Source organism: Vulpes lagopus, chromosome 9 (genome assembly GCF_018345385.1).
Source record: "Vulpes lagopus strain Blue_001 chromosome 9, ASM1834538v1, whole genome shotgun sequence".
In the NCBI taxonomy this organism is placed as follows: Eukaryota; Metazoa; Chordata; class Mammalia; order Carnivora; family Canidae; genus Vulpes; species Vulpes lagopus.
The window spans coordinates 8845171-8873071 of record NC_054832.1 but is presented as its reverse complement, the minus strand read 5'-3'; the positions used below and the strand labels follow the sequence as shown (position 1 = coordinate 8873071).

Genomic DNA, 27901 nt, shown 5'->3' with positions numbered 1-27901 from the left:
GCAGGTGCAGGGAGGCAGCTCTGTGGGTCTGGAGGCTCCTACATGGGTCCAGGTGAGAGACCACATTGGTGTGGACCAAGAGCATGTGATGGAGAGCACTGTGAGGAGACGGGATGGCTGGGGAAACATGTCTGAGGTAGAATCCAGAAGGTAGAGGGTGAGAAGAGGAAGAGTCAAGCCCAGGTCTGGTTTCTGGATGCATGGTACAGGATGAGTTTGGATGAGTTTGGAAAAGGAAAGTCACAAGTTTCAATTTGGAATGTTGAATCTGAGAGGCTTTCTTTGGGACATTCCAGTGGAGAAGGGGCATGAAGCAGTTGACTTATTTGCATGGGGCCTGGAGGGGAGGCTGGAAGGCTGTGGGGAGCTTATTTGCCAATCTACTGTGGGTTCTTCATGTGCTAGGTGATGACTTGCACTTGAATGCGGCCATCCCGTTTACCCATTTGAAGCAGGTCCTTTTGTTTCCTGAGGGCCACAGCTGATGACTCCTGTTTGGCTGGTGACTTTGAAAACCGCCCTGTGCTGTGGAGTAAGCTTTATGAGTTCTTCGAACTCTTCCCCACCTTTCCTACTACCCTCGCTCAACTGCTAACTGGGGAAATGCATTCTGGCTAAGCAGGTTGCAGGTAAAGGTTCTAAGAGCTGGTGCCATTGCCAGGCCTTAGTGGTCCCTCCTAAAATTCAGTTAATCGGTTTATTAGCCCTTAGTGACTAAGTAAACTCAAACTTTCAAACCTTGGCCACCTGTGCTGATCAGATAATCCAGTGAGAAAGATTACATGCATCATAATGTGTGGCAAAGAGACATCATTACAGAACATACAGAGAAATCCTTTGAGGACTGACCACCAGTTACCCTCATAGGAGACATCCATGCCAGCTCACAGCTCCTACTTGAAGAAGTGCTCTTCTGGCACCTAAATTGCTAATTTATAAATTAATGGTTAGATTTCTGGAGGGACTGTCTGTGGGTGGCATGGAGAATCTGACTGAGTACTGGTGTTGGCTACCCGAGCCCAGGGCATGGATATCATTTTGCACAAGACCAGGATTGGGTACCTGGCAGGGCCTGACATTTAGTATTTCACTGAGCCTGTGTCATGATTTCTGTAACTCTGGGTTGGCCACCATCTGAGCATAAACTCAGGACAGCCATCCTTTACTCCTGCACTACAATTTTCTTTCTTTTTTTTTTTTTTAATTTTTTTTTTTAAATTTATTTATGATAGTCACAGAGAGAGAGAGAGAGAGGCAGAGACACAGGCTGAGGAAGAAGCAGGCTCCATGCACCGGGAGCCCGATGTGGGATTCGATCCCGGGTCTCCAGGATCGCGCCCTGGGCCAAAGGCAGGCGCCAAACCGTTGCGCCACCCAGGGATCCTACAATTTTCTTTCATGAGAACTTTCTTAGGATCCTTTTGAGGTTTTGCTTTTATTCAACAGAAGGGACACATCCTTTTCCATTAGATAAACTATGTTACTTTTGATTTTTAAGGTTTTGTTCTGATTTTCTCTTCCTCCTTTCTTCTGACACACCCCGAATGGGATAGAAATAGATAATAGAAGAGATCCTAGAGGAGGCAAAATAAGGGTAGAAAATAAGAATAAGACAAAGAAAAGTTGGTATGTACCACTTGTTCCAAAAGTTTTCTTATAACAAATAGAAAAAGGTGCATATTTGTCTCTGAGCGCCCTACAAACAAAGGAAGAAAAGATACTCTCAGTTATTTGGTTTCCACCAGATAAAAGTAAACCTGTTTTTCAGAGGAAAACAATTTTTTTTTCTGTCAAAAGTGGAAAAACCTTTGTTCCTTCTATCCCCATAAAAGGAACGATGCCATATGCCATAAGGTCCTATATGACTTGCCCATGTCCTGCTGCCAGCAAGACAGTCAGTTTCCTAAGACCTGAGCCTAGAAGGACAGTAGGCATGGAACTTTCAGGAACAGTGTGTCCATGGTAGAGATGGTTGGGTCTCGAGACTCTCTCCCCCCCCAGACTTGGGGGGACATCTCCCCCAGTGATGACCAGCTTCTCAGGTTCTCCTGTCCACACTTTCATCCTCTGCCCTCACTTTGAACGTGGCGATGTGCTAATGATCCTTCTAGACATGTTCTCTGTCCTCTTCTTGCCAAATCCTTGTTCTTAGCTTCAGGATCCCACTCCAGACTCACTTCCTCTGGGAGCATTCTTTGGCTGTACACCAGGTTCCAAACCTAGCTGGCCCAACTATTATGAGGGAGCCTTTCCCTCCTTTCGTCTAAACCTTAGGTTCAGGCTCAGTAGTTATTAGACTTTTGTTGAGGTGGCAGAGAAGGGTGGGAATCTAGTAAATAGGAGGTTGAAAGCATGGCGGAAGACTTCCCATCCTGGCCGATGGGAAAGCACTAATGACAATAGAGAAGCAGCAGCTAAACCATCCTGGTGCCTATTGCTATACTGGAGGAAGAGTCCAGAATTCATAGTGGTGGATACCGTTTCAGAAATCAGCCACGAAAATCAGATTTATCAAATCAGACTTTGGGAACAAAGGGAATCAAGTAAAACTCAAAGTTTGAGCTTCCTGTCGCTGCCAGGGTGAGGTGCCCTGAGGACTGGGCTCTGTTTCAGAAGCAGCACTCCACCCTGCCAGCCGCTGCTGTGGGGAGACAAGGGGAGGTCTGAGTGGACTCAAGATGCCTGGTGTCGGGTCCGGGCTGGGTGATCTTGGTCAGTTCACCACACTGAATCCTAGGGTTCTCATTTGTGAAATGCAGCTTTTTAAGGGTTGTTGTAAGGATTAAGGAGATTAGAGGGTGCTGGTGCAGTGTCTGATCATCCTGAGCATGTCCCCTGTTATTATTTTCATGAATAGTAATTAACGGCCATGACCACGTGTGGCTAGGCTGAGCCAGAGCTCTCACACATCTGGCTCCGGACCCGGAGCTTTTTTCACTGCACACAGAATTGGCAAGGAGGGATTACAGGTGACAGTGCAGGGGGTCTGTCCCAGAGGTGAGCAGAGGAAGCAGAGTCCAGGAAGGCCTTCAGGTCATCTTCCTGAGGGAACAGGAGGACCGCTTCCAGCTGAAGCCATAGTTGTCTCTTTTTTTTTTTTTTTAAGATTTTATTTATTTATTTGAGAGAGAGAGAGAGAGAGAGAGAGAGAGAGAGCATGAGCAGAAAGAGGGGCAGAGGGAGAAGTAGACTCCCTGGTGAGCAGGGAGCCCAATGCTCGGCTCGATCCCAGGACCCCGAGATCATGACCTGAGCCAAAGGCAGATGCTGAACAGACTGGGCTACCCAGGCGCCCCCACAGTGATCTTCAATATGCAAGAAGGAGGGATATCAGGAGTGAGGTCCATGTAAAAAGCACACAGAGGCCCAGACACTGGGTAGCTCATAAGACTGTAAACCCAGAGAGGAGGACTTTGACCCTAAAGTAGAGGGATGAAGATGGCTCAAAAGTCCTGCAGTTGATGGGATGAGCACTGGGTGTTATACTATATGTTGGCAAATTGAATTTAAATTAAAAGAAAAATGTAAAAAAAAAAAAATAGTCCTGCTGCTGGCACTGGTCCTGGGGCATGACCCTGAAGTGGGCCTTTGGGTTGAGTTGGAAGGACATGGGGCTAGAGTGACTGAAACTTCCAGTGCCTTGTGCTGAAATACATTTCAGGACCTGGGGCCAGCCAGGTGCCCTGACCATGCGTTCTCCAGCGGGTGTATCTTCACCCACTGGAGATACCTATTAGATATCGGGAAAAGGTATCTAGAGGAAATTGCCAGAACAAAACAGAGTTGCGTGCCTTTCAGAATGTAGGACAGGAAGCAGGTGCAGCCAACATACATTGAATGATACCACTGGCAGATGTAGGCATCATGGGGTGGGGAAGACCTGGGTATAAACTCTCTCTCCCACCGCTGTTTCTAGATGGGGGCCAACATACCTTACCTTCTTTTTTTAAAAAGAATATTTTATTTATTTATTATTATTTATTTATTTATTTATTTATTTATTTATTTATTTATCTATCTATTTATTTATTTATAAGAGACACAGAGAGAGAGGCAGAGAAATAGGCAGAGGGAGAAACAGGCTCCTTGCAGGGAGCCCGACATGGGACTCAATCCCTGGACTCTGGGATCACATCCTGAGCCAAAGTCAGACACTCAACCACTGAGCCACTCAGGCGTCCCCATACCTTACCTTCTTAACCTCTAAAATGGGTACGAGAAAATACCACCTGCCTTTTAGAAGAGTGTTAAGTGGATGAAATAAGTCAACCTATATTAAATATTTGGCAGATTGTCTTGTACGGGACAGTGCTCAATAAGTGGAAGTGATTATTATCCTAGTATTAGTGCTTTTAGAATGGAATCATCCCAGCTTTTTTTTTTTAATTTTTATTTATTTATGATAGTCACAGAGAGAGAGAGAGAGAGAGAGAGAGAGAGAGAGAGGCAGAGACACAGGCAGAGGGAGAAGCAGGCTCCATGCACCGGGAGCCCGACGTGGGATTCGATCCCGGGTCTCCAGGATCGCGCCCTGGGCCAAAGGCAGGCGCCAAACCGCTGCGCCACCCAGGGATCCCAATCCCAGCTTTCAATTCATGAATTTTTATTATATATACTCCAATCTGTGGCAACTGGGCAAAGTGAGTTTTTAGTTTCTGCTATGCATAACTTGCCTACCATAACGCTCCTTTTTATTTAACTCACGAATACACAATAAAAGACCGACAACATGGAAAAAAAATCCATACTCCTGTAGTGCTTTTATAGGCATTGTGTTGCATATTCATTCTCACGCAAATTATCTACTACGGTTGCACCCCCAGTTCAGGCTGCAAGCAATTGCTGTGTTATCTGTTGCCTTCCAATAGTGGTTCATGTGCACTGTGGTAATTGCAGTGTCTATACAGGCCATTTTGTATTCTCCCCTTTTTACCTAATGTTGTAGATGCAACCATTTAGGAAGTTTACTGTAATTTACTTCTTACTCTTCCTATCACCGGATATTAAGGTTGTTTTCAGTGTTTTGCTGGAATAGATGACACAGCAGTGGATCCCTGCGCCGAGAGCTGCTGCTTCTGCTAACTTACTCTCTGGGGATGTTTCCCGACACAGGGAGAAACACATTATGGTTGGTTCTCATGTGCTAGCCCTATAGGGCAAAAAAACAAATCCCCTGATGTTGCATAACGATTCCTCTCTGGTTGCTGAATCATTGCACATGGGAAGAACTCCTCGGTATGCTTTTATATCACCTTAGCTTCATCTTACTTCCCGGATCGGGAACCCTGCCAGTTGGCTCCTGATAGCAATTGCCAGGTTGGACGTGGCTTGGGCACACTTGCCCTGTACTTATGGAGAGGGATTGCATAGCCCTTTTGGTGGTGTCATGTTGATTTTATGTGTTCTCAACTGTGGAACTGGGAAACGTCCTGAAGAATTTCCTACGGTGGATTCTGGCTTCTTTTCAAGCTCTGGAAAAGTTGTAAAGGGCTCCGGAGTTTTTTGATCTCCCAAAATGAGATCATCTACAATGGACCATATGTTTGTCAAGCAAACTTGGCCTTGAGTCCCTAGCGTTATAGTCTAGTAACGTTACACTCCAGTGATGTGATGTCCATCATCCTTTTTCCTCCCAATCCTACGAGGCACACGTTTGGGTGCAAATTGGTGAAATTCCACGAGGGAGGCAAATGACTAATTCATAGGCGACAGCTGAGTGCGGATTCATTTTCACTTGTCCAGCCTGGCCCTCGCCAGGTAAAACCAGTTTAGAAAAGAAACATATTTACTGCAAAAAACATGGAGCGAATGGCATGAGATTAAAAAAAAAAAAAAAAGTAGATATTCCTTCTCCTCAGATGAGATGAGGCCACATTTCTTTCTTTCTTTTAGAAGGGCTTGTGAAGACTTGAGCTTTAGGAAACAGTGGCCATAAATCTCATTCTGTCTTAGGTTTCCAGATGCATTCGTGACCTTCAGTGCCTTCCGGAGCAAGTTCCCTGACGTGTCTGGGTATTGTCACTGTGCAGACAGTCTAGGGCGGGAGCTGTCCGGCACAGGTAAGCACATCTCAGGTAAATGGAAAGAGAGAGAGAGAGAGAGAGAGAGAGAGAGAGAGAGAGAGAGAGAGAGAGAGACATTCCCCAAACCTGAAAGCTTGCTAAACAGAAAGCAGTGTCTGTTTGCGCTCCTGCTAGGCTGCCATGGGTGTTGAAGAGGGCGCAGTTTGCAAATGTTCATCTCGGGTGCTATGAACACAGCTGCTGGTGCATATGGAGCCTTCGTGCACACTGGAAAGAGGAGCCCCACTTTGGGCAGGTGCGGCTCTGAGCCCAGAGAGTGGAACACAGGATGCCTTTTAATCTGCTCTCATTCTTGCAAACTGTGCTCCTTGGTGCTGTGAGCAACCTGCGCAACCATATAGCAGCCCTGACTTTGGAAACCATTACCATCTTTTTGTTTTAAGACTTTATTTATTCACGGGCGGGGGCAGAAGGAAAGAGAGAATCTTAAGCAGACTCCTTGCTGAGTGTGGAGCCCCATGTGGGGCTCGTTCTCACGACCCTGAGATCATGACCTGAGCTGAAATCAAGAGTTGGATGCTCAACAGACTGAGCCACCCGGGCGCCGCTGAGACCATTAATTCTTGATCAGATCCATGAAGACTCTGGCCTAATACCTGTTTGATCAACAAGGTCAAGGCTTCCTTTTGGAATGCACTGAGCCCTTGAGACGCTTCTGTCTTTGCTCAGGTTTGGAGCTGTTGCTCGATGAAATTTATGACACCATTTTTGCTGGCCTGGACCTTGCTTCCACCTTCGCCGAAACCACCCTGTACCGGATATTGCAGAGACGGTTCCTAGCGGTCCAGCTAGTCCTCTCCGGCCGCTTCCGATGTAAGTCCTAAGCCATGACTCATGGGTGTGCTTCTGCTTGGCGGAAACCACTTAGGCCTTAGAGTCCCCGTGGCCTCTGGGGCTGGTCCTCTGAAGCAGAAGGAGGATTTAGAACCTGGTAAGAGCACACAGAGTGTGTGCTGTCACCCCAGGAGCCTTGTTCACGCCCTGTCCTCTCCTTTCCTGCCCGACCTCTCCTCTCTCTCCTAGGCCCCACAAGATGTGAAGTGGAGCAGTTCACGGCCAGCAGCTTCGGTCACCCCTACACCCCGAGCTGCCGCCGGGACGGGGGCTTCCAGGCGGTGCAGTGCCAGAGGGGAGGGCCGTGCTGGTGTGTGGACGCCCGAGGGAAGGAGATCCCCGGGACTCGGCGGCCAGGGGAACGGCCGTCTTGTGGTGGGTTTCCTCTCCGCGGCCTTCTCTTCTGTTCCCGTCGGGTCATGTGACTCTCATTGCTTCTCCAGACCAACCGCTCGGGAACCCATCACTCCACTGCCTTCAGAGGATACCCCAGAGGCCCTCTGAGCCCAACGTGATGGAAATGAACTTTATCGTCATTCATTTCCAATATGTTTCACATTCTACATCAGGCACAGTTGCTTCCTCAGGCGAGCTCACAGGATGTTGGGGCCTCATAGGTGAAGGAAAAACAAAAAGAATTATGTTTACTTGCTCTGTAGAGCAAGAGAATTAGATTATTAAGAGAGAAATGAGAGGCATTGATATGCTACTGGACATCGAATCTGCAAGAAGGGGAGAGAAACACATTGTTGGAACATGATCAGGGTGGGGCTTGATGCTTTAAGCCTAGAGGGAATGGGAGGGATGGGACAGTGGGGTCTTTCATACCAAAACTGGGGCTCGGAGACTTTATCCTGGAGGTGAAGACGTCGAGGAGTTTTATTTTATTTTATTTTTATTTTTATTTTTATTTTATTTTATTTATTTTTATTTTATTTTATTTTATTTTTATTTTTTAAAGATTGTATTCATTTATTCATGAGAGACACAGAGAAAGGCAGAGACATAGGCAGAGGGAGAAGCAGGCTCCCTGTGGGGACCCCGGTGTGGGACTCGATCCCAGGACCCCAGGATCATGACCTGAGCTGAAGGCAGATGCTCAACCACTGAGCCACCCAGGTGCCCCTTTCTCTCTTAATGACACGAATAATATAAAATTAAGAGCCCACTCTACCTGTAGTATGACCTTGTCTTAACTACTCACATCGACAATGACCCTAACTCCAAACAATATCATGTTCTCAGGTTCCAGGAAGGATGTGAATTTGGAGGAGATACTTCAACCCAGCACAGGGACCAATAGGAGAGTAGAAGCAATGGTCTGGGGAGAGGGGTGTGAACTTGAGAACTGTCACAAGACACTCCATTAAGACTCTATTCCGTCTTACCAGTAAGATCCTGAAGGAAGTTAGGGGTGAGGGGGAGGGAGGAATCCAGGAGCCCTTGTAGGTTTCCCACTTGGGGGAACTGGATAGATTCCACGAGATCACAAACAGTGAAGGAGGCGGGCAGGCCTTTTTCTAGCCTCAAAATAGATCAGTGTTCATGTTCATTCAATGATTCCTATGAAGTCACCATTTTCTCCAACTTAACATTTTGAGTCTTCTGTGCAGTATTTGGTAGTGTTCTATCTGCCAAGTGTGAGAATGTAGAAGAATGTTTTGAAGCTCTGCCTTAAAAGTATTTATGATTCCATTGCTGTTCTCTTAAAACCTAGAGAATAGTGTGCCTTCCTGTTCCCAGGTGGAAATATAGAACTATGGTTTTCTAAATTAAAACCAGGATGCTACCAAATGCATGGTTCATATATTTTTACTTTCTCCTCTCTGGTGTATGGGCCCTATTTCAATGCAAACGAATGCCACATGGAAGTAATGTCTGAATTTTTTTTTGCCTTGGTAACACTACATAACAAACGAATGGAAGGGATATGCCCTTAATTTGGAAACAGAATAAGCAAAGCGGTGAACTTTATTTCTTCCATACCGTCCTGCAATACCTTCCATCAAAGGCAGCCATGACCTGGTTGAGGGATGTGTTAGGGGTTCTGATGTGTTCAGTCTGTTTTCTCATGTTCCAATTCTTCCTCTGTTGCCTAGTTACAAAGGGACATTGGCCGACTTCCTTTTTGGCATCCATGTGAATTGAAGGGAAAGAATTATTTTAAAAAGTTGGGGGTGAGTGGGGGGGGGTGGCTGAAAAGGACTGCTAAGATTTATGGTTTTATGGAGAAACAGAGCCTGCTTACTGTCACCTGTGTGATGGAGATGCTTGGAATTTGAACTTAAAGTCTTTTTTTTTCTTAATGTAATTGCTGTCAATATTCAGATAGAATGACCTGACTGTGCATGGAGTTGACTGGCTGACTACTATTTAATTAATAACTTCAAGGAAAGGGCAACAAGCCTAGAAAAATGTACTAAGTGTGTTTGCTGCATGCGCATTATTATTCTGTATGATAGGAAATACACGATTTCTTATAATACAGAGTATTTCCTATGATAGGGTATTTCCTATAATATAATCTCATATTACATATTACAACATAGGAAAATATTTCTGATTATAGTAAATACTACTAATAGCATTTAAGGTATGGTTCTTATCCTCCAAGAGACTATAAAGTAGTAGACAAGCCTACCCGAAAGGAGGAATTAGGCAGCCATACGAAGAGCATATAATGAAGCATTAAAGTCCATTAAAAATTCCAACAAGAGAATGTTGAAAAAAAATAAAAGACCATTTCATTAAAAACAAATAGGAATTTGTTGGTGTATTAGTTTCCTAGGGCTCCCGTAACAGATTACCGCAAACTGGATGGCTTAAAACAACAAGAATTTATTCCTTCCCAGCCTGGAGGCCAGGAATCTATAATTGGGGTGTTAGTAGGGCTGAGCTCCCTCTGAAGGCCCTCAGGAAGAATTCATCCTTGGCCTGTCCAGCTGTGGGGTGGGGTGGCGCTGCCAGCACCCCTTGGCCTTCTTTAGCTTGTACCTGCATTCTGCCCTCATCTTCACATGGCCTTTCCCCCATGTGTCTGTGTCTTTTCATGGACTTAGGAGGACACCCATCATGGGATTTAGGACTCACTCATCTGATGTGACCTCATTTCAACTAATTACATCTGCAAAGACCTTACGTCCATATGATGTTATGTTCTAAAGTTCTGGGTGGATAGGAATATTGGGCCGAGGAGTCAGGGAGGCTCAGCCTCATACATTTGGTGCATGTATGTGGTCAGGTTTTCAGAAGGTGGACCGGTGCCTGGGAGGCTTGCCTTAGAAGAGGGTCACCGGCTAATGAGAGGTAAGAGAGGAAGTCACATCAACTGGAATACTCACTCCCACCGAATGGCCACCACTGATGCTGCTCGGGGAGGGGGAAAGTAAAAAGTAAATAAAAGGAGAGAAGACAGAGGCACAAAATGTCGATGTTCTTCATTGACATCCTGGACTTCTTACTACCAGAAAGGTCTCTGGGGTTGTCTCAGGATTACTTGTTGCTGTTAAAACCTTTTCTCTCATTTGTTCTGTCTTGTGCAGCTGAAACCCAGCTCTGTGCATCAGAGAGGAGGCAGGCCCTGTCTAGACTATTCTTTGGGCCCTCGGGCTACTTCAGCCAGCACAGCTTGTTTCTGGCTCCCGATGGAAGACAGGTGTCTCAGAGAGTAGCCAGATTTGCCACATCCTGCCCACCCTTGATCAAGGAGCTCTTTGTTGACTCTGGGATTCTCCGCCCCATGGTAGAAGGGCAGGATAAACAGTTTTCTGCCTCAGAAACTCTCCTCAGAGAAGCCATTGGAGCAATCTTTCCCTCCCGGGAGCTGGCTCGTCTTGCCCTCCAGTTTACCACTGACCCAACACGACTCCAGCAAAACCTCTTTGGAGGGAAATTTTTGGTGAATGTTGGCCGGTTCAACTTGTCTGGAGCCCTTGGCACCAGAGGCACATTTAACTTCAGTCAATTTTTCCAGCAGTTTGGTCTCCCAGGCTTCCAGAACAGCGAGACAGACCTAGCCCAGCCCCTCTCCGTGGGATTAGATTCACAGCCTGCCACAGCACCCCCTGAAGCCTCTAAGGAGGGAACGGCTATGAATATGCCAGTTGTGGGCAGCTTTGGCTTCCAGATCAACTTACAAGAGAACCAAAATGCCCTGACATTCCTGGCATCTCTTCTGGAGCTTCCAGAATTTCTTCTCTTCTTGCAGCATGCTATTTCTGTGCCAGAAGACATAGCAAGGGATCTAGGTGATGTGATGGAAATGGTACTCAGCTCCCAAGGCTGTGAGCAGACACCTGGCAACCTTTTTGTGCCACAGTGCTCAGCAGAAGGAGACTACGAGGATGTCCAGTGCTTTGCTGGAGAGTGCTGGTGTGTGGATTCCCGGGGCAAAGAACTGGCTGGCTCCAGGGTTAGAGGTGGACGACCCCAGTGCCCCACAGAGTGTGAGAAGCAAAGGGCTCTCATGAGAAGCCTCTCGGGCAGCCTGCCTGCTGGGGCCAGCCTGTTCGTCCCTTCTTGTACCAGTGAGGGGCATTTCCTACCCGTCCAGTGCTTTAACTCAGAGTGCTACTGCGTGGACACCAATGGTCAGGCTATTCCTGGAACTCGAAGCCTGCCTGGAGAACCCAAGCAATGTGAGTCTGTTGAGTATTCAGTCTACAAATCCCAATTCTCTCTTGGGGCCCCGACACTGAGCATTGCAGAAAAAGTGGATTCCATTGTAGCTTAAGTCCCAGATTTCGCAGTGGCAAAATTTGCCACTTAACTTAAAAATTGTCCAGAAAAGGGTTGATCCCGTTAACTATACTTGTGAGTGAGTAGAGAGACTCCCTTGGCCTCTAGGAGCTCAAAGATTTCTGTAGGCTGACAATAGCTGGTCACAATAGTGCCAATTCGGTGACCGGGACATTCTCTGTCTAGATAGACAGAATGTTGTAGATAACACCTACAAAATTGTGGTTGATGGGGTTTCTGTGGCTGTTAAGTTTTCAGGTATGGTTTGGATGGATGGTCAGGGGTTTTCATCTTGGTCTTTTGGGCTTGTGGGACCTTTTCACCTGATATGCCTGTTCCGTGTTCCTTCCAGGCCCCACGCCGTGTCAGTTACAGGCCGAGCAAGCCTTCCTGGGGATAGTGCGAGCGCTGGGCTCGGACTCCAGCATGCTGCCCACCTTCTCGAGCAGCTACATCCCACAGTGCAGCACCACTGGGCAGTGGAGGCCCGTGCAATGCGATGGGCCCCCCGAGCAGGCCTTTGAGTGGTACGAGCGATGGGAGGCCCAGAACAACAGTGGCCAGGAGCTGACCCCTGCCGAGCTGCTCATGAAGATCATGAGCTATAGAGAAGCTGCTTCTGGAAGCTTTCGCCTCTTTATTCAAAGTCTGTACGCGGCTGGCCAACAGGGCATCTTCCCGGGGCTGGCGAGATACCCATCTTTCGAAGATGTTCCGCTGGCGGTGATGGAAGGCAACCGGACCCAGCCTGGAGGGAACATCCTCCTGGAGCCCTACCTCTTTTGGCAGATCCTGAATGGCCAGCTCAGCCGATACCCAGGGGCCTACTCAGACTTCAGCGCTCCTCTGGCACACTTCGACCTTCGGAGCTGCTGGTGTGTCTCTGAAGCTGGTCGAGAACTGGAAGGCACCCGGACAGAGCCGAGCAAGGTCCCAGCATGTGAGTTAAGCCACAGCGGAGAGCTGAGTCTGTGCTTTTATGCAGAGGAGGTCTGGTAGGGGCGTATTTAGTGTCAGAACTGGCATGGAGTTTGGATATGGCCAGCTACATGTCTTCAGTGGTTGAGGCACCCAAAGGCACCCAGCAGCCAGCACCTAGCTCTGGCTGCTGTAACAGAATATCATAGACTGGGGGGGACTTAATCAACAGACATTTCTTACAGAAAAATGTGAGGGTGGAAATATAAGATCAGGGTGCCTGCAGATCCCATTCCCAGTGAGAACCGTCTTCCCAGCTTGCGGAAAACCACCTTCTCTCTGGGTATTCACATGGCAGATAGAAAGAGCTCTGGTCTCTTCATCTTTTTAAAAGACACCAATCCCATCCAGAGTGCCCCACCTTCACGACCTCTTCTAAACCTAGTCACCCCCCAAAGGTCCCACCTCAAGTACCATCCGTCACCTTAGGAGTTGGGGCTTCAATACATAAATGCTAGGCAGACACAAACATTTGGACCACAACACCAAGGCTCCTAGGAAGAAAGTGATTTCCCTACATCTCTGCAGCCAGGTGTTAGCAAAGTTAGCGTAGTTCATTTTTAAATGTTCATATGATCGATTTGTTGAATCAAAGCCTCTCATTTGAACTGGATGTCGTCTGTGTGCAAAGCATGATCTTAGGGTGACGAAGGCCTTAAAGTGGATATGGCCTGGCTCTTGGCCCTATGTAATCGCTCATAAATTAGGTGCAACATTTGATTAGCCAGCACACATTATGATCCTATTCACAAGGACATGCTAGGTGCCCCAGACCTTAGGAAGTGCTTCTGCCTTCAAAGTGCCTTTAATTTGAGGGGTTTAATCATAGGACTGATTGCAGAGCAACTGAAGGAGGTTGATAAGTTCAGCTTTGTGGCAGGTGGACTCATAAGAAAGCTGTGATGTGGCATCTGAGGCATAAACAGAATGAGGCTGACTCTGTCTTTAAATTAAAATGTCTTCTTACCAAGTGGCCATGCTGGCAGCTTGAATGAATAATGAGACAGATGCAACACTTATTATCACATGAGAATCTCTCTAAATAGCCATTGCTAATATTATGGTTAATATTACAGCTGTTCAAGTCCAAAGAAATCTATCAATCCATTCTTTGCAATGTTCAACACTGTCCACACCTTTCCAGATAACGTTAACATTAATCAGATGATTTTGACATTCGCCAAAGTTTAGGCTTCAGCAGCAAGTGAAATTTTAGAATGTTGGATCATAGGAACATGTGCTGAAAACAGTAGTATCCTGGGCATATCCAACGCCTGGAGACCCCTGCTTCCCCCAGCTAGGATTCTCCATTGAAGTGCCAAGTCCCAGTAACAGGCTGAACCTCCAAGTGAACACATTGACATCGGCATGCCTGTTGTCTAAAAAGCCGCATTCATTTTTTTGAGATTCTCTATACCAACGGTCAGGTCTCTTACACGAGGACATTCCTATTATTTCAGGGGCTTTAAGACTGAATCTAGTCCTCTGTGCATCCAATTTTTGAGGCCCAGATTGCTGAGAACAAAAGCACCTTGTAACTTTAGTATCTAGGTTTGCTCACCCTGGCCTGAGTGCCAGGCACAGCATTTGAACTAGGCTTAAAGTCTGCTGGCCTTTCCCGTGGGGAATACCAAGGCATGGAGAGTAGACCACCCCGGGGGCACATGACAATCCGCTGGGAAGCAAGTATTAGAGTTTCTACCTGTAGGCAGTGTTTTATCTTTTCCTTCTAAAGGTCTGGTTTTGATTTTGCAATTACATATTTTTAACAGCAAACTGTACCTAGTATATTATTTTTTTTAATGTTTTTATTTATTTATGATAGTCACACACACACACACACACACAGAGAGAGAGAGAGAGAGAGAGAGAGAGAGAGAGAGAGAGGGCAGAGGGAGAAGCAGGCTCCGTGCACTGGGAGCCCAATGTGGTATTCGATCCCAGGTCTCCAGGATCATGCCCTGGGCCAAAGGCAGGCGCCAAGCCACTGCGCCACCCAGGGATCCCTGTACCTAGTATATTATTATAGTCATGCTTGTATTCACTTTCCACATAAGAAATAGGCATATTTTGGGGGCATACACTCAAACTCTCTTCTTGATAGGGCATGTTATCCAAAGGGTTTGATGACCAGGGAGCTTTGGCACCCCAGGTGTGGTTCAGCAATATTAGCATCATTTCAGGAAGTTGTTAGAAATTTAGAATCTTGGACCCAACCTGCTGATGACACCTGCATCTCTCCAAGCTCCCCAGGAGGCTCTGGTGCTCCCTAAACCTTGAGAAGGACTGGCCTGGAGGACACAGTGCTAGTTCTACTAGGGACTTCAGCCCTGTTTCTACCACCTACTACTTTGTGGCCAGAGTCACCATTTTGGTTTAATCAGTAAGGTCTGCGTTAGGTTGACTAACTCCCTCAAAGTTTATTGTGAGCCTTGTAAAAGGTAATTGATGTAAAGTGCCAGGTCTGGTGCATAGAATGTCCTTCCTAAATGGCTGTATAGTACAAATGACAATAAATAATGAAGTGACCGGTAACTTCCTATCCATAAACAGGGCAGGGGGCACCTGCCTCCAGGGGCATGAGGTCAGCTCCTGTCCATATCATAATCTCCAGTCTGTTTGAAACCCTGCTTTCTTTATTTAATATGCAACTATGGACAACTACTGTAAACACTGTGCTGTATGATGGGAAGATAGTCGTAAGAAAGGCATGGGGTCTGCTCTACAGGGGCTCAGAGACCAGTAGGGGTACCTGACATGCCATCATGTAAATAATAAACAGAAATGCTAGGGCTATGAACACAGGAGACCAATGGAGGATATGCCCAGAGATTGGGGCTACTCACTGGTTGGGGAGTTGGATAAAGATTTGCATGGCATCAGCTTCTGGATTGTGAAGGATGTTTGCCCAGCCAAACCTGGACGGCAGGCCCTTCCTCATAGAGGAAATAGTATGTGCCAAGTCGGGGTAGATGAAAAAGGGTCTGCTGTGTTGGGAATGGTCAAGGTCATTCCCATTCCATTCATGGGAAAGGTCAGTGTCTTAGGAAGGAGGGTTTGGGGAGGGAGTGATGGAAGAAGAAGGTACAGGTAAATTTGGACCAGATTTTAAGAGGTCTTACCTGTTAAAAAAACAATCTTCAATGTCCAATTACAGAATTTTCATTCTACTCTGGAAGAAATGGATAGCAAGCATAGATTTCTAAATAGGGGTTTTTGCTTCAGGGATTCCCAATCCTTGGCATTGGTATAATAGATCACTTGATCAAGAACATCCACAGAAAGCAGTAATGTCTTCAAACTCCAGAAGTCGGGGGTTTCTACTAATTCCGTGCTGTCAAAAGAACTCACTGAACACATTCACTGTTGAATTCACAAAGTGATTGGTCGTGAATGAATATGGCCAGCATGACTTTTGTTAACAGTGACATTTTCAAAGACAACATGTGCCAGACCCTGTGCCAAGTTCTTCAGCTGCAACACCTCATAGAATAATTATAAAAACCTTATGGAGAAGATGCCCCAGTCATCCCCATTTCACAGATCATAAGACTGAAGCTCAGAAGAGTTAAGCACATTATCCAAAATTACACAGCTAATCTGTGATCAAGTTGACATTTAAATCCATGTTCTTAGAGCCATGCTCTCTTCTCTTTGCAAGAATAATTCTCTAACCTACAGTGCTTCCCTTCAACTTTTGATATCCACCCATCCATCTGCTTATCCACTCCCCCATCCATCTAGCCGTCCATCCATCCATCCATCCATCCATCCATCCATCCATCCATCCTTCCTTCCATTGAAGGCAGCTGGTCAGGATCTCTAGTTCTAGAGTCATACTGACTAGACTAGAATTTTGAATCAACTACTTGCTAGCTAGGACAGAGCCTACCTGACTTTAAGTTATATGGCTTCTCCATGCCTCAGTTTCTCATCTGTAACACATAGATAAGAATACTATCTTATTGGGCTATTGCATAGATTAAATTAGATTATTTGTATAAATGTGCTTGGGATAATGTTTGGTGTGGCACAGACATAGCTTTCATAGCTCATCTCCTTACATAGCAGGTCCTCTGTAAATGTTGAATGAGTGAAACTGTAGAGATGAGACAGAAGGAACATTCCAGGCTGTAAAAAGAGCTGGGTGAAGGAAACAGCTTGGCAAACACGTGTGCATGCCCATATGTGCATACCCTTCAGAGGGGGCGAAGTGTCCAGCCGTGTTGTCTTTATTCCCCTAGGTCCTGGTTCTTGTGAGGAGGTGAAGCTTCGTGTCCTGCAGTTCCTTAAGGAAACAGAAGAGATCGTCCTGGCTTCCAACAGTTCTTGGTTCCCTCTGGGAGAGAGTTTCCTAGCGGCCAAAGGAATCTGGCTGACGGATGAGGAGCTCTCCCTTCCTCGACTCTCTCCATCCCGGGAGACTTTCTCAGAGAAGTTTCTGAGTGGAGGCGATTATGCCCTTCGTTTGGCAGCTCAGTCTAGTGAGTGTCACGCACATCTGGTTTCTTGTTCCATCTCGTTGGGGAAGCAAGGGCTGGAGTTCAGTTGCTCTCCAGTCCTCCTCAGGACGTTGTGGCCTTGGTTTCCCAGGTTGGTGGGTCCCTGGGGAAGAAAAGACAAGGTGGTTTTGGGTGCCAGTCGAAGATGGCACCTCTCCAGTATATTCCCAAGTCCACCAGCACAGCTGCTGGGGGGCAGGTCCTTCGTATTGCAGATGGTGCCCGCAGCCCACCATGCAGCCAGACATTCTCGCTAGAATGTGAGAGGACGGGATCCCTGGGTGGTGCAGCGGTTTGGCGCCTGCCTTTGGCCCAGGGCGCGATCCTGGAGACCCGGGATCGAATCCCACGTCGGGCTCCCGGTGCATGGAGCCTGCTTCTCCCTCTGCCTGTGTCTCTGCCTCTCTCTCTATCTCTCTGTGACTATCATAAATAAATAAAAATTAAAAAAAAATTTAGAATGTGAGGGGACCCAGCCCGAAATGCTCATGGCCCATTCTGAAGCTTCCCCCTACTTCCACTGGGGAAAAAGGAGCGGAACCTTTATTACAGAGAAACTACTGGGTTTCGGGCCCCTTCCACACGCGGTCTCCTCTAAACGTGACAGTAACCCCAGAGAGCGTGGTAAGCCACCTGCAGGAGCATCGTGCTCAGAGAGCTGACAGTGCTCTAGCCCATGATAGCAGCTCGACGTTACTTGAAACCTGCCCCTGGCCAGGCCCCGACGGTGCTCAGGGGATGATCAGGCCTTGGCATTTCCTGCTCCATTTCTTCCATGAGAGCAGTGCCACACTCACCATCTGTGATTCTTTCAGACACAGAGACTGGGGTTCAGTCACATGCCCAAGGTAACCCAGTTAAGAGCTAGCAGAGCCTGGATGGTTGGGGCCCTGGGCCTCTGATCCCTTGTGCCCAGAGCCTGGGGCTGTCTCATCTCAGAGCCCCCACTCTTCCTCCGCCACCCATGGCCTCTGTGGCAGGAAGGTCTGATATCTCTCCCAGGTCTCTCACTGACACCACACCAACTGGGCAGCGACGTCCTCTACTGCGAGCATCCCGAGTTCCCCAATTCCCTGTCTGATGATCTCAGCAGATCCCTTGTCTGGGGTTCCTTGGGCTTAGGTCACACAACAGTAAAGTGGTGCCCCCTCTGATGACATCTGTGCCAAGATGAGAGACCTCTACTCCTGCAGGCCAGGGCCTCCCTACTTTTCCCCCCAGGGGTGTCTGCTACTGCCACCTGGGGAGGGGGACTCAGGGGTCTTTGCTCTGTGAACCCCAGTGAGAATCTCCCAAGTGCCATCTTTGTTTTTTTGTGTCTCTGCATGCGGTTGCCTCTTTTGGAACACGAGGGCACCATGTCTTGCTCATCTTTATATCCCATGGGGCCCAGCACCATGCCTGACAGATAGCATGGTGAATGGAGCCTGGTGAATGTGGCTAAGCCACGCTTCTTGTTTCTTCTGTCCCCACTTCCTTTCTCTTCCCACCCCTCCCCTCCCCTACGCCCAGACACTTTTTGTCTCTGTTCCTCAGAGACTCAGGGATTTCTGCTTTTTTTTTTTTTTTTTAAGATTTATTTATTTATGAGAGACACAGAGAGAGAGAGAGGCAGAGACACAGGCAGAGGGAGAAGCAGGCTCCTCACAGGGAGCCTCATGTAGGACTCGATCCCAGATCCTGGGATCATGCCCTGAGCCAGAAGTAGATGCTCAACCGTTGAGCCACCCAGGTGTCCCCCGCCCCCCACCTTTTTTAAAAAGATTTCTGCTTTTGGCAAGAAACCAGTTATATTCCAATTTTGTTATCCCTGGGCAAGCTTGGATATCATCAGAGGGACACATGGGACTGATGCTCCTGCAGTTGTGAGCACTGATTAGGGAGATTTTACAAGAAGGGGAGAAGCCCTTGTCGGTGCCGTAGAGATGGTGTCTTTGAACGGCATGATGGCATTTTTCTTCAGAAATCAAGTTGAGGAAGTTCACCTCCCCCTCGCAGTGCACTCTGATTTTGCATGTCTGAGGCGGTAGTGAAAAGAGGAAGGGTCCACAGAGAAGGACCAGGGGAGCTCATTTCTCTGGAATCCTTCGGGATGAGAGGAGGCATCTCTAATCTTGCAGAGGAGAGGAAGCTCTTTGTGTGTAGACCTCCAGGTCCTGCAGAGTCTGGGGACTGAGAGCCCAGGACCAAAAGATATGAAGGATCACAGGGTGTCTTTGGCCAACAACACATGGTAGCAGTGTCCTCGGACCTAAGGAGGGTGAGGGAGGGGCGTGGGAGTCCTTTTACACAGCTCTGCTTGGCATGAGCCTGGAGCTCAAGCTCTTTTGATATAAATGTGACAGTTACCCTGTTGGGGAAGTATTCAAGCCATTTTATCGATGGGGAAACTAAGGCCCACTTGCTCGTAACCTCTAAGATCACTCATGACAACCAAGAGGTGCCATGTCAGGATTGAGGCAGAGGCTCGCCAGCCTCATGAGTTGTGTCCCACACACCAGGCCACTTTCTGGGTCCTGGTCTCCTCGAGGGGTTCTGACCATGGGCTGCTGGTGTCTCCCCTTGGGAGCCATGATCCCCTTTCTCAGAAGGCAAGTCGGGAAGATGTGCTCCAATGTGAGGCCGGCCATGGCTCACTGGGCTGCCCCGAAGTGACCCTGTGGCTGCACCCCCCTCCCTCCCCATCTACCCTGAGTACCAGCAGGAGTGAGGGGAGGTTGAGAAGGCACCGACTTGAGAAAGGGTCTAGGGGACAGTTCTTGTCTACTTAGGAGGAAGATGGTGCTGGGGACAAATCAGATTAGGGCGGGGAGCTGTGAGCCCCAGTAACAGGTACGATATCTAGTATATCAATAGTGGGGAGTGCGGCGGGGGAAGCCAGGCAGGGCAGGGGACTCTGAGCACTGACGATGGTGCCATCTGGTGGCAGGGGGACCCCATGGGAGTCACTTAGCCTGCCCCACTTCCCCCCCCCGTGAGCCTGGGGTAAGCTATGCCCCACACCTGCGCCTCAGTTTACCATTTGTCGGGTGGGATGAGAGCACCTCTCATAGAGGGTTGCTGTGAGGATTCAGTGAGCTAAAACATATTTAGATTGTGCTTGGCATGTACATAGTGAACGTTAAATAAATGCCATCTGTGATCACCACCGTCTTACGGGCCTGAGGACACGTCGCTGACCCAATCGGCTCCATATGAAAGCGATTTGCAAGAGGACAACAGTGACTCCTTTGAACTGTGGCCTATATTTTTTGTTTTTAAAGGACAATCTGATGTGGGACGCCTGGGTGGCTCAGTGGTTGAACATGTGCCTTTGGCTCAGGGCGTGATCCCAGGGTCCTGGGATCAAGTCTCCCATCGGGCTCCCTGCAGGGAGCCTGCTTCTCCCTCTGCCCGTGTCTCTGTCTCTCTCTGTGTGTCTCTCATGAATAAATACATAAAATCTTAAAAAAAAAAATGACAACCTGATGAGTGCCTTTCCACTGTTAAGGACTCTGTCCTATTTTGGTGACAATTTTTGTCACATCAAAAAGAAGGCCCCCTTATGTCAGCACAAAGCTGTGAGTGGTCGTTGTCAGCGACAGAGCCCACATGGCCGAGGCCCTTCCAGGTTGGGGGCTCACATTTCTGCTCCCCTCTCTCCCACCCCCAGCCCTTGACTTCTATCAGAGACGCGGTTTTCTCTTGGGGGATTCCACACGGACATCTGCCCTCCTGCGGCCTGTCCCCTATGTGCCCCAGTGCGACGTGTGGGGAGGCTGGGAGCCTGTGCAGTGCCATGCCAGGACAGGTGAGTGGGGATGGGCACCGGGGGAGAGCGTGGAGTGACACCTCCCTTTTCATTTGGGGCAGAGGACTCTGCACTGGGACCAGTGAGCTGGACTCTAGGCCCCTCTTTGGCATCTGGTGACAAATCCCTTAATGGACTTTGGTTTTCCCATCTGCATGATGGGAGTTGGGACCTACCAGCCTGAAGGTCAAGTGGGTCACTGCTGGATGGATCGGGGTGTGTGACTGTGGACAGTGGTGGGCAGGGGGGAATGGAAGGGGGGCTTGCTGGCACTGCTATGAATGCATAGAAGGAAAGTTGTGGGTGAGACACCTCGGGGCATGTGCCTCAGTGCACTTCCTGAACTTCTGACCCCTGGCTCTGTCCTAGGGTACTGCTGGTGTGTGGACGGCAAGGGAGAGTACGTCCCTGCCTCGCTGACTGCCCGCTCCCCACGGATCCTGCAGTGTAAGTGAGGCCGGAGGAGCAATCCCGCCGAGGCAGGTGGTGGGCACTCTAGGCCGGCGGTGACAGCTGTTACCCAACCTAGGGATGCTCGTGGGTCAGCACCCGAGTGCCCTCAGACTAGCCCCCAAGGGCAGCCAGGCCACATTTTCCCATATCCCCAAGCTGGGAAGACTCTCATGATCTTGGCTCTGCCTGGTCTGTGCACCCAGCTTCCTGGGTGGAGAGACTCCCCGATGATGAAGAGCCCGGAGTCCCCTTCCCACCAGCCCCCAGGGAACCTTCGTCCACTTCTGCAGGCTGCCAGTCTGACAACCATCCCACAAGTGCCCTAGAGGCCAGCCTCTCTCCTGGGGCTCAGACCCATGTCCTCAGTGGTCCACTTCACATCTCAAGGATGACCCTGCCCCACAAGGGTCTCTGTCCCTGAACCATGGCCCGCTTCTCCGCCGAGGTTCCAGCTCTCCATCTACGCCGGTGCAGGTGCAGGGCCTGGCCCGCACGGCCAGCCCGTTCAGAGCTTCTCTCTCTCTCTCAGGCCCCACTGCCTGTGAGAAATCTCGAGCCAGTGGGCTGCTTTCCAGCTGGAAACAGGCTGGATCCCAGGGAAACCCGTCTCCAAAAGACCTGTTCATCCCAGCCTGCTTAGAGGTAAGGCTCTGAAGGTTTGAGATGATGGGAGTCAGAGCTTTCTCCCACACATCGAGGATGAGTTTTCTCGTTTTCAGTAGACTTGTTTTAGTTAAAAACTCACAGGTAGTTCTAGGCCTGGGCTTTTGTCTTCACCCTGCGGCCCCTGGCTGTGTGACCTGGGGCAATTTACCTACCTTCTCTGTGCTCCACTTTGCTTTATTTTGTCCTAAGACTGGGGCGTGTTTTTATCCTGCCTACTGCTAGGATTGCTTTGGGGCCCCAAGGAAATACCTCCCATGAAAACTGTCTGCAAAGCAATCTGCATTTTTGTCGTTGTTGCTGCGCTTTTATCTAAAGTCATCCTGGCTGCATTGCTGTGCCCATCGTATCTGTTTCTTCATATAAATGGAAGATATTATAATATTGCCCTTCTCAGTTGGCTGGATGAGCACAGGAACTGATGTGAAGCTCCCCGAGAAAAAGGGTTCTTGCTGGAGTCTTAACCACTTCCTTGCTGGATGATGGCAGCCTCTACTCAGCCCCCCGGGGGGTTTCTGGAAGCCAGATGAAATCAGCCTTGTAGAAGTTCCTCAGACTACAAGTCAATGAGCAGAAGTTTCCTTATTATTATTTTTTACTGTTGTTGCTGTTTGGCATGTGGACACGGATCCCAGTGGCTACTGAGCTTCACAGAGAAATTAGCTTATTTAGCTTTTCATCTTGGGTAACAACCTCCTCCTGCTGGAATTTCTATTCTGCTCCAATCCTGGGTACCAGGGTCAGCCCATGGGGAAGGAGAGGTAGCAACCACAGCTTCTGACAGAGGGAGAAGCGATTCGGAGCAGGCTCTGATTGGGTGGTATCTCACCCTGCCTCCTGTGGAGGCCCCAGGGGCTGGGGAACAGGACCCACACCTTCTACTGATCCAACAGGATGGCTGTGCCTTTGACCCAAGTCCCTAGGAAAAGTTAAGTTAGTGACTGGAACGTTCTCAATGTTAAGCCTTTATTTTGTAAAATTTTCTTCATCCTTTGCTTGGGTTTGAATCTTGCCTGTATAGCTTACAAGCTATGCAACAACCACAGGCACCTCTCTCTGGGCCTCTCTCTGTAGAATGGGGGACAGTAGGGTCCCCACCTCCTAGGGACTGAGTGACACTCCGGGCATGGGGGTGATTGGCACAGAGCGGCCCCATGGTTATGTTCTCTGTGAATATCAGGTGTTATTACTGTCATTTCTTGCCCGTGGACGAGGCACAGCAGAGAATGAAATGAAAAGTGGCCAGGGATGCCCGGGTGGGTCAGTGGCTGAGTGTCTGCCTTCAGCTCAGGGCATGATCCCCGGAGTCCTGGGATCAGGGCCCACATTGGCCCTTGGAAGGGAGCCTGCTTCTCCCTCTGCCTGTGTCTCTGCCTCTCTGTGTCTCTCATGAATGAATAAAGAAAAATCTTAAAAAAAAAAAAAAGTGGCCAGCAGAAGCTCAGGGAAGCATTCAGGGACAGCCAGGAAGCTGGTAGACAGCTGGTTTGCTGCAGTACACCTGCTGGTTCTTACAGTTATGTGTTCCAGATGTGGGAGAAATGACATTTCTCTACCATCAAGAGCTCCTAGAAGGAGTATGTGCAAGCATCAATCTAGTCCTATCTCCTCTTTTTTTTTAAAAAAAGATTTTATTTATTTATTCATGAGAGACACAGAGAGAGAGAGGCAGAGACACAGGCAGAGGGAGAAGCAGGCTCCATGCAGGGAGCCCGATGCGGGACTCGATCCGGGGACTCCAGGATCATGACCTGAGCCAAAGGCAGATGCTTAACTGCTGAGCCACCCAGGTGTCCCATCCTCCTTTTATTTTTAGTTGAGAAATTGAGTCCCAGTGAATAGAAGGGCCTTGCACAGTGCTCCCCAGCTGGTCCCAGGACAGCTTGGGAGAGGAAGACCCAACCAGATATGATCTGGGCCTTCCCCTGATTTCTTTATTCTCTGTTACAGTTGTTCCAGACCCCCTCTCTTCTCGAGGTGCTTGTGGAAAATCATCTCTGGAACGGGGGGGACCTTGGTTCAGGATGGTGGCTGGGCTCTGGGGCCAGACAGGTTTAGTCCCAGCCCAGCTCTGCTTCTCTGCCTATGGGATGTTTCTCTGACAGGACCCCTCTCTGATGCTCAGTTTCCCGCACCCTGAAAGGAGATAACTGTGGGCCTGGCCTCATGGGGTCGTGGTAACCACCAGTTCAAAGAAGGGATGTCAAGGGGATCCCTGGGTGGCGCAGCGGTTTGGCGCCTGCCTTTGGCCCAGGGTGCGATCCTGGAGACCCGGGATCGAATCCCACACCGGGCTCCTGGTGCATGGAGCCTGCTTATGTCTCTGCCTCTCTCTCTCTCTCTCTGTGACTATCATAAATAAATAAAAAAAAAAAAAAAAAAAAAAAGAAGGGATGTCAAAGGTCTGGAGCAGGATCACATCTTCCCCACTTGACCTCTTTTTTTCTGGAGAAACCATCACCAGTTGTTTCGAAAGGGACGTTCTGGATGTCTGTCCACTGACCTGCATGGGCTGCAAGAGCATCTTCCCTGGGGTGACGCGGCCTTGGCTTTGTCTCAGACAGGAGAGTTTGCCCGGCGGCAGGAGTCGGAGGGGGGCACCTGGTGTGTGGACCCAGCCTCGGGGGAGGGCAGGCCCCCCGGCACGGACAGCAGCGCCCCGTGTGAGTACCTGCCTCGCCCTCCCCCTGCCCCAACACCTGCTGTGAGCACCAGCTCCAGGTCCCAGCTCCGCGGCTCCCCGGGCAGTGGGGGCCTCTACCCTGACCTGTGCAAGAGGGGCCGTGTTCCCTCACCCCGGGGGTTCTCGAGAGAAACACGCGTGGCAGGGGGTGGGCCGTGCTCTGTAGCCAAGAAGCCTGGACCAGCCTGGTGCTGGGACTTTCTTGGGGGCGCTAGCTGTGCCGCCTGGTCCCTGGCCTCCAGCCTGGCCCTGCCCTCTGGTTTCCATGGTGACGTCCAGAGGATGTCCCTAAAGTGCAAATGTGCTGATGTCCCTCCTCTGCATCCCTGGGATCCTTAGGGACAAGCTGCTCCCCGTGGCTCGTCGGCCCCTGGGTTTCTGGCTCCTGCACCTTCCTTGGCTTCTCTTCTTTCTCCCATCTCTCGCTCTCGGGACCCGGGTGTTATAAACTATAGTCAGACTTTTCAAGAAGGACACTTTTCCCCCACAACCCTCTGAGCTCAGCCACCTGCACTACGTGTCCACCCCGCTCCCCTGCCCCCGACCTAATTCCTACTCAGACCACGCGTCAGGTCTTCCAGGACGTCTTCGTGGCCTCCCTTCCAGAGCGAGTGCAGTGCTTTTCTGTGGGCTCGCAGACTACCCTGCATAGCGTCTGTGGTCCCCTTCTCACGCTCAGCTATAATTCCATCGTATACTGTTAAATCTCCTTAAAGACTAAGCTCCTTGAGAGCAGTACGTGCGTGTGTGTGTGTGTGCGTGTGTGTGGAGGGGGTGTGGGGATCTGACCAAGGCCCCGTCTTGGCCCTGTCCTAGTCCAACACCTCACCCAGTGGGGAGACAAGACAGCCCCAGAGCCTGGAAGGCCCTGCAGGTGGTGGCAGCAGGTGGTGCTGGGTGGCAGTTGGGAGCGGTGGGTGGTGGCAGGTATGTGGGCCAAGGCCCATTTGGCTTGTCTTTATGTCCAGGCCCGAGCCTCTGTGAAGAGCTCTCGAGTGGGACCCTCTCCAGGAGAGCCAGCTCAGGCTATAGCCCAGCCTGCAGGGCAGAGGACGGAGGATTTTCCCCCGTGCAGTGTGACCCGGCCCAGGGCAGCTGCTGGTGTGTCCTGGACAGCGGAGAGGAGGTGCCTGGGACCCGCGTGGCCGGGAGCCAGCTGGCCTGTGAGAGTGAGTTGTGACCCCTGGAGGGGCTGGTGGCGGGGGTGACGCTCATCACTTCCTTTGCTCAGGCTGAGGAGGCCTCCCAAGGCACCAGAAGAGTGGTGGCGGGAGGGGGCACAGGGAGGGGCTGGCGGGATGTGGTTGCCCTTGGTTCTCATGATACCAAAACCTGTGTCTACTTCCTAAAAGTGCTCAGCCCTGGAGCTGAAGTCAAGGGAGGCTCTGTGCAGGGATCTCCGGAGCTGGCACCTCAGAAGCTCGGGTGCTGGCCTGCTGGGGGCTCTGGGTCTTGGCTCCCCATCCTCTAGTGGGGAATGGGGCCTGATGGCAGGCTCTCCGTGGGTCCACCCCAGAAGGGAGGCTTCAGAAATTAGTGGAGGCGTTCATTTGTTTTTACTTTTAGTTCAAAAGATTCTTTTGGTATCAAATATTGAAATATATATCATATAGCTATATATTAGAATATTAAAACGCATGATTACAGATCAAAATATATTACCTGATTCTCAGTTACTTACCTTTTGTTTCTCCTATATGCTCAAGCCGCAGGACGTTATAGCCACCTTAACATTTATATGTGAGCAAGTAGCTTAGACTCGGTGAATTCCATTTCAGGACAGTAAAGGGAGATGCTGCAAAAATATTTATTGCAAATTCGGGCATTGCGTCTGGTAGGAGTGAGAAATACTGCGCTGTGATTCTGATTTTAGTGCAGTTGCCTTTCCTTCACTGTCCTTATTGGTTGATTGCTTTATTTTAAAATTTCGTAGTCTGTCAGCAACATTCTGGGACTGCGGAGATGTTTCGTTAGGCATATATATATATATATATATATATAGTGGGTTATATGTGTTAAAAGAATTCCTGTGGATTTATATATAAATATATATACATATATATATGTATATATGTATATATATGTTTATGTATATACATTTTAAAGATTTTATTTATTTATTCATGAGAGACACACAGAAAGAGGCAGAGACACAGGCAGAGGGAGAAGGAGGCTCCTCGCAGGGAACCCAATGTGGGACTCGACCCCAGGACCCCGGATCACGGTCTGAACCAAAGGGAGATGCTCAACCACAGAGACACACAGATGTCCCCTCTATTTATGTTTATAAAGAAATGGGGAGCCCATGAAAGAAGAGTGGGGAGGAAGAGCTGCCCCCAGTCTTTGTGGGCCTCCTTCCCTTTTGTGTCTTCCCCTTCCTGTGGTGTGCCCACGCCTTTACCCACATGCCTTTCCTCCCAGGTCCCAGTGTGTCCCTCTGCCCAGAGCCTGGACAAGGCAGGACCCCATGAGGCTCATCGCTGTGGCCCTCAGCACCTGTCACCATGCACGGGTTGTAGGAGGTGCTCTGTGGGTCTTTATGGGCAGGACACCTTGCCCTGTGCTTCCCACAGAGGTGCAGTGTAGCCTTAGTCGGGGTGGAAGCGGTCGGCATCCAGACTGCTTGGACGGATCCATCCATCCACATCTGAGAGTGGCCCTCAGTGTCTGGGACTGAGGGAATAGACCGATGGGTCCTCTTCAGGAGCAGGTCTGGGAGCACAGCTCTTGTAAGGTTTGGGGAAGACCCTATGCAACGTGGCCCTGCAGGATTCCATGACAGCAGCTCGTGCGTGCAGAGATTTACCTGCTAAGAGGTGCTTTTCACATCACTCATTTCAGCTTTGCCTCCCAATGGTGTAGATAAATAGATAGAACAGTCCCGTCTCCCTGTATTATGGAGGACACTTGTGACCATGCCCAAAGTCACACAGCTAGCAAGCCGGACAGTCAGCATCAAGAAGGGCAGATCTGCAGAGCCTGGAGGAGGAAACTTGGGTGTGGGGGCCAGGCTGACCTGAATGTTCGTCAACGCTTCCACCCCCTCGCTGGGTGACCTCGGGCTAGTCCCTTAACCTCTCTGGCCTCAGTTTCCCAGTCTGTGCAGTGGACAGGGATCCCTGTAGCAATTTCTCGAGTCATTGTCAGGATTCATTCAGATAGTCTCTGTCTACTTCTC

General features: G+C 49.4%; 1 protein-coding gene across 1 annotated transcript in view; it reads left to right on the top strand.

Annotated features, from left to right (window-relative positions):
• TG (thyroglobulin) overlaps positions 1-27901 on the top strand; it is a 246551-nt gene that overhangs the window by 8012 nt on the left and 210638 nt on the right. Inside the window, exons 6-16 of the mRNA XM_041768575.1 lie at positions 5953-6059; positions 6753-6896; positions 7107-7292; positions 10460-11554; positions 12007-12594; positions 16877-17116; positions 20787-20924; positions 21294-21371; positions 21907-22019; positions 24601-24703; positions 25692-25892. Of these exons, the coding sequence (XP_041624509.1) occupies positions 5953-6059; positions 6753-6896; positions 7107-7292; positions 10460-11554; positions 12007-12594; positions 16877-17116; positions 20787-20924; positions 21294-21371; positions 21907-22019; positions 24601-24703; positions 25692-25892 (2993 nt within the window). The remainder of the gene's footprint in view (positions 1-5952; positions 6060-6752; positions 6897-7106; positions 7293-10459; positions 11555-12006; positions 12595-16876; positions 17117-20786; positions 20925-21293; positions 21372-21906; positions 22020-24600; positions 24704-25691; positions 25893-27901) is intronic.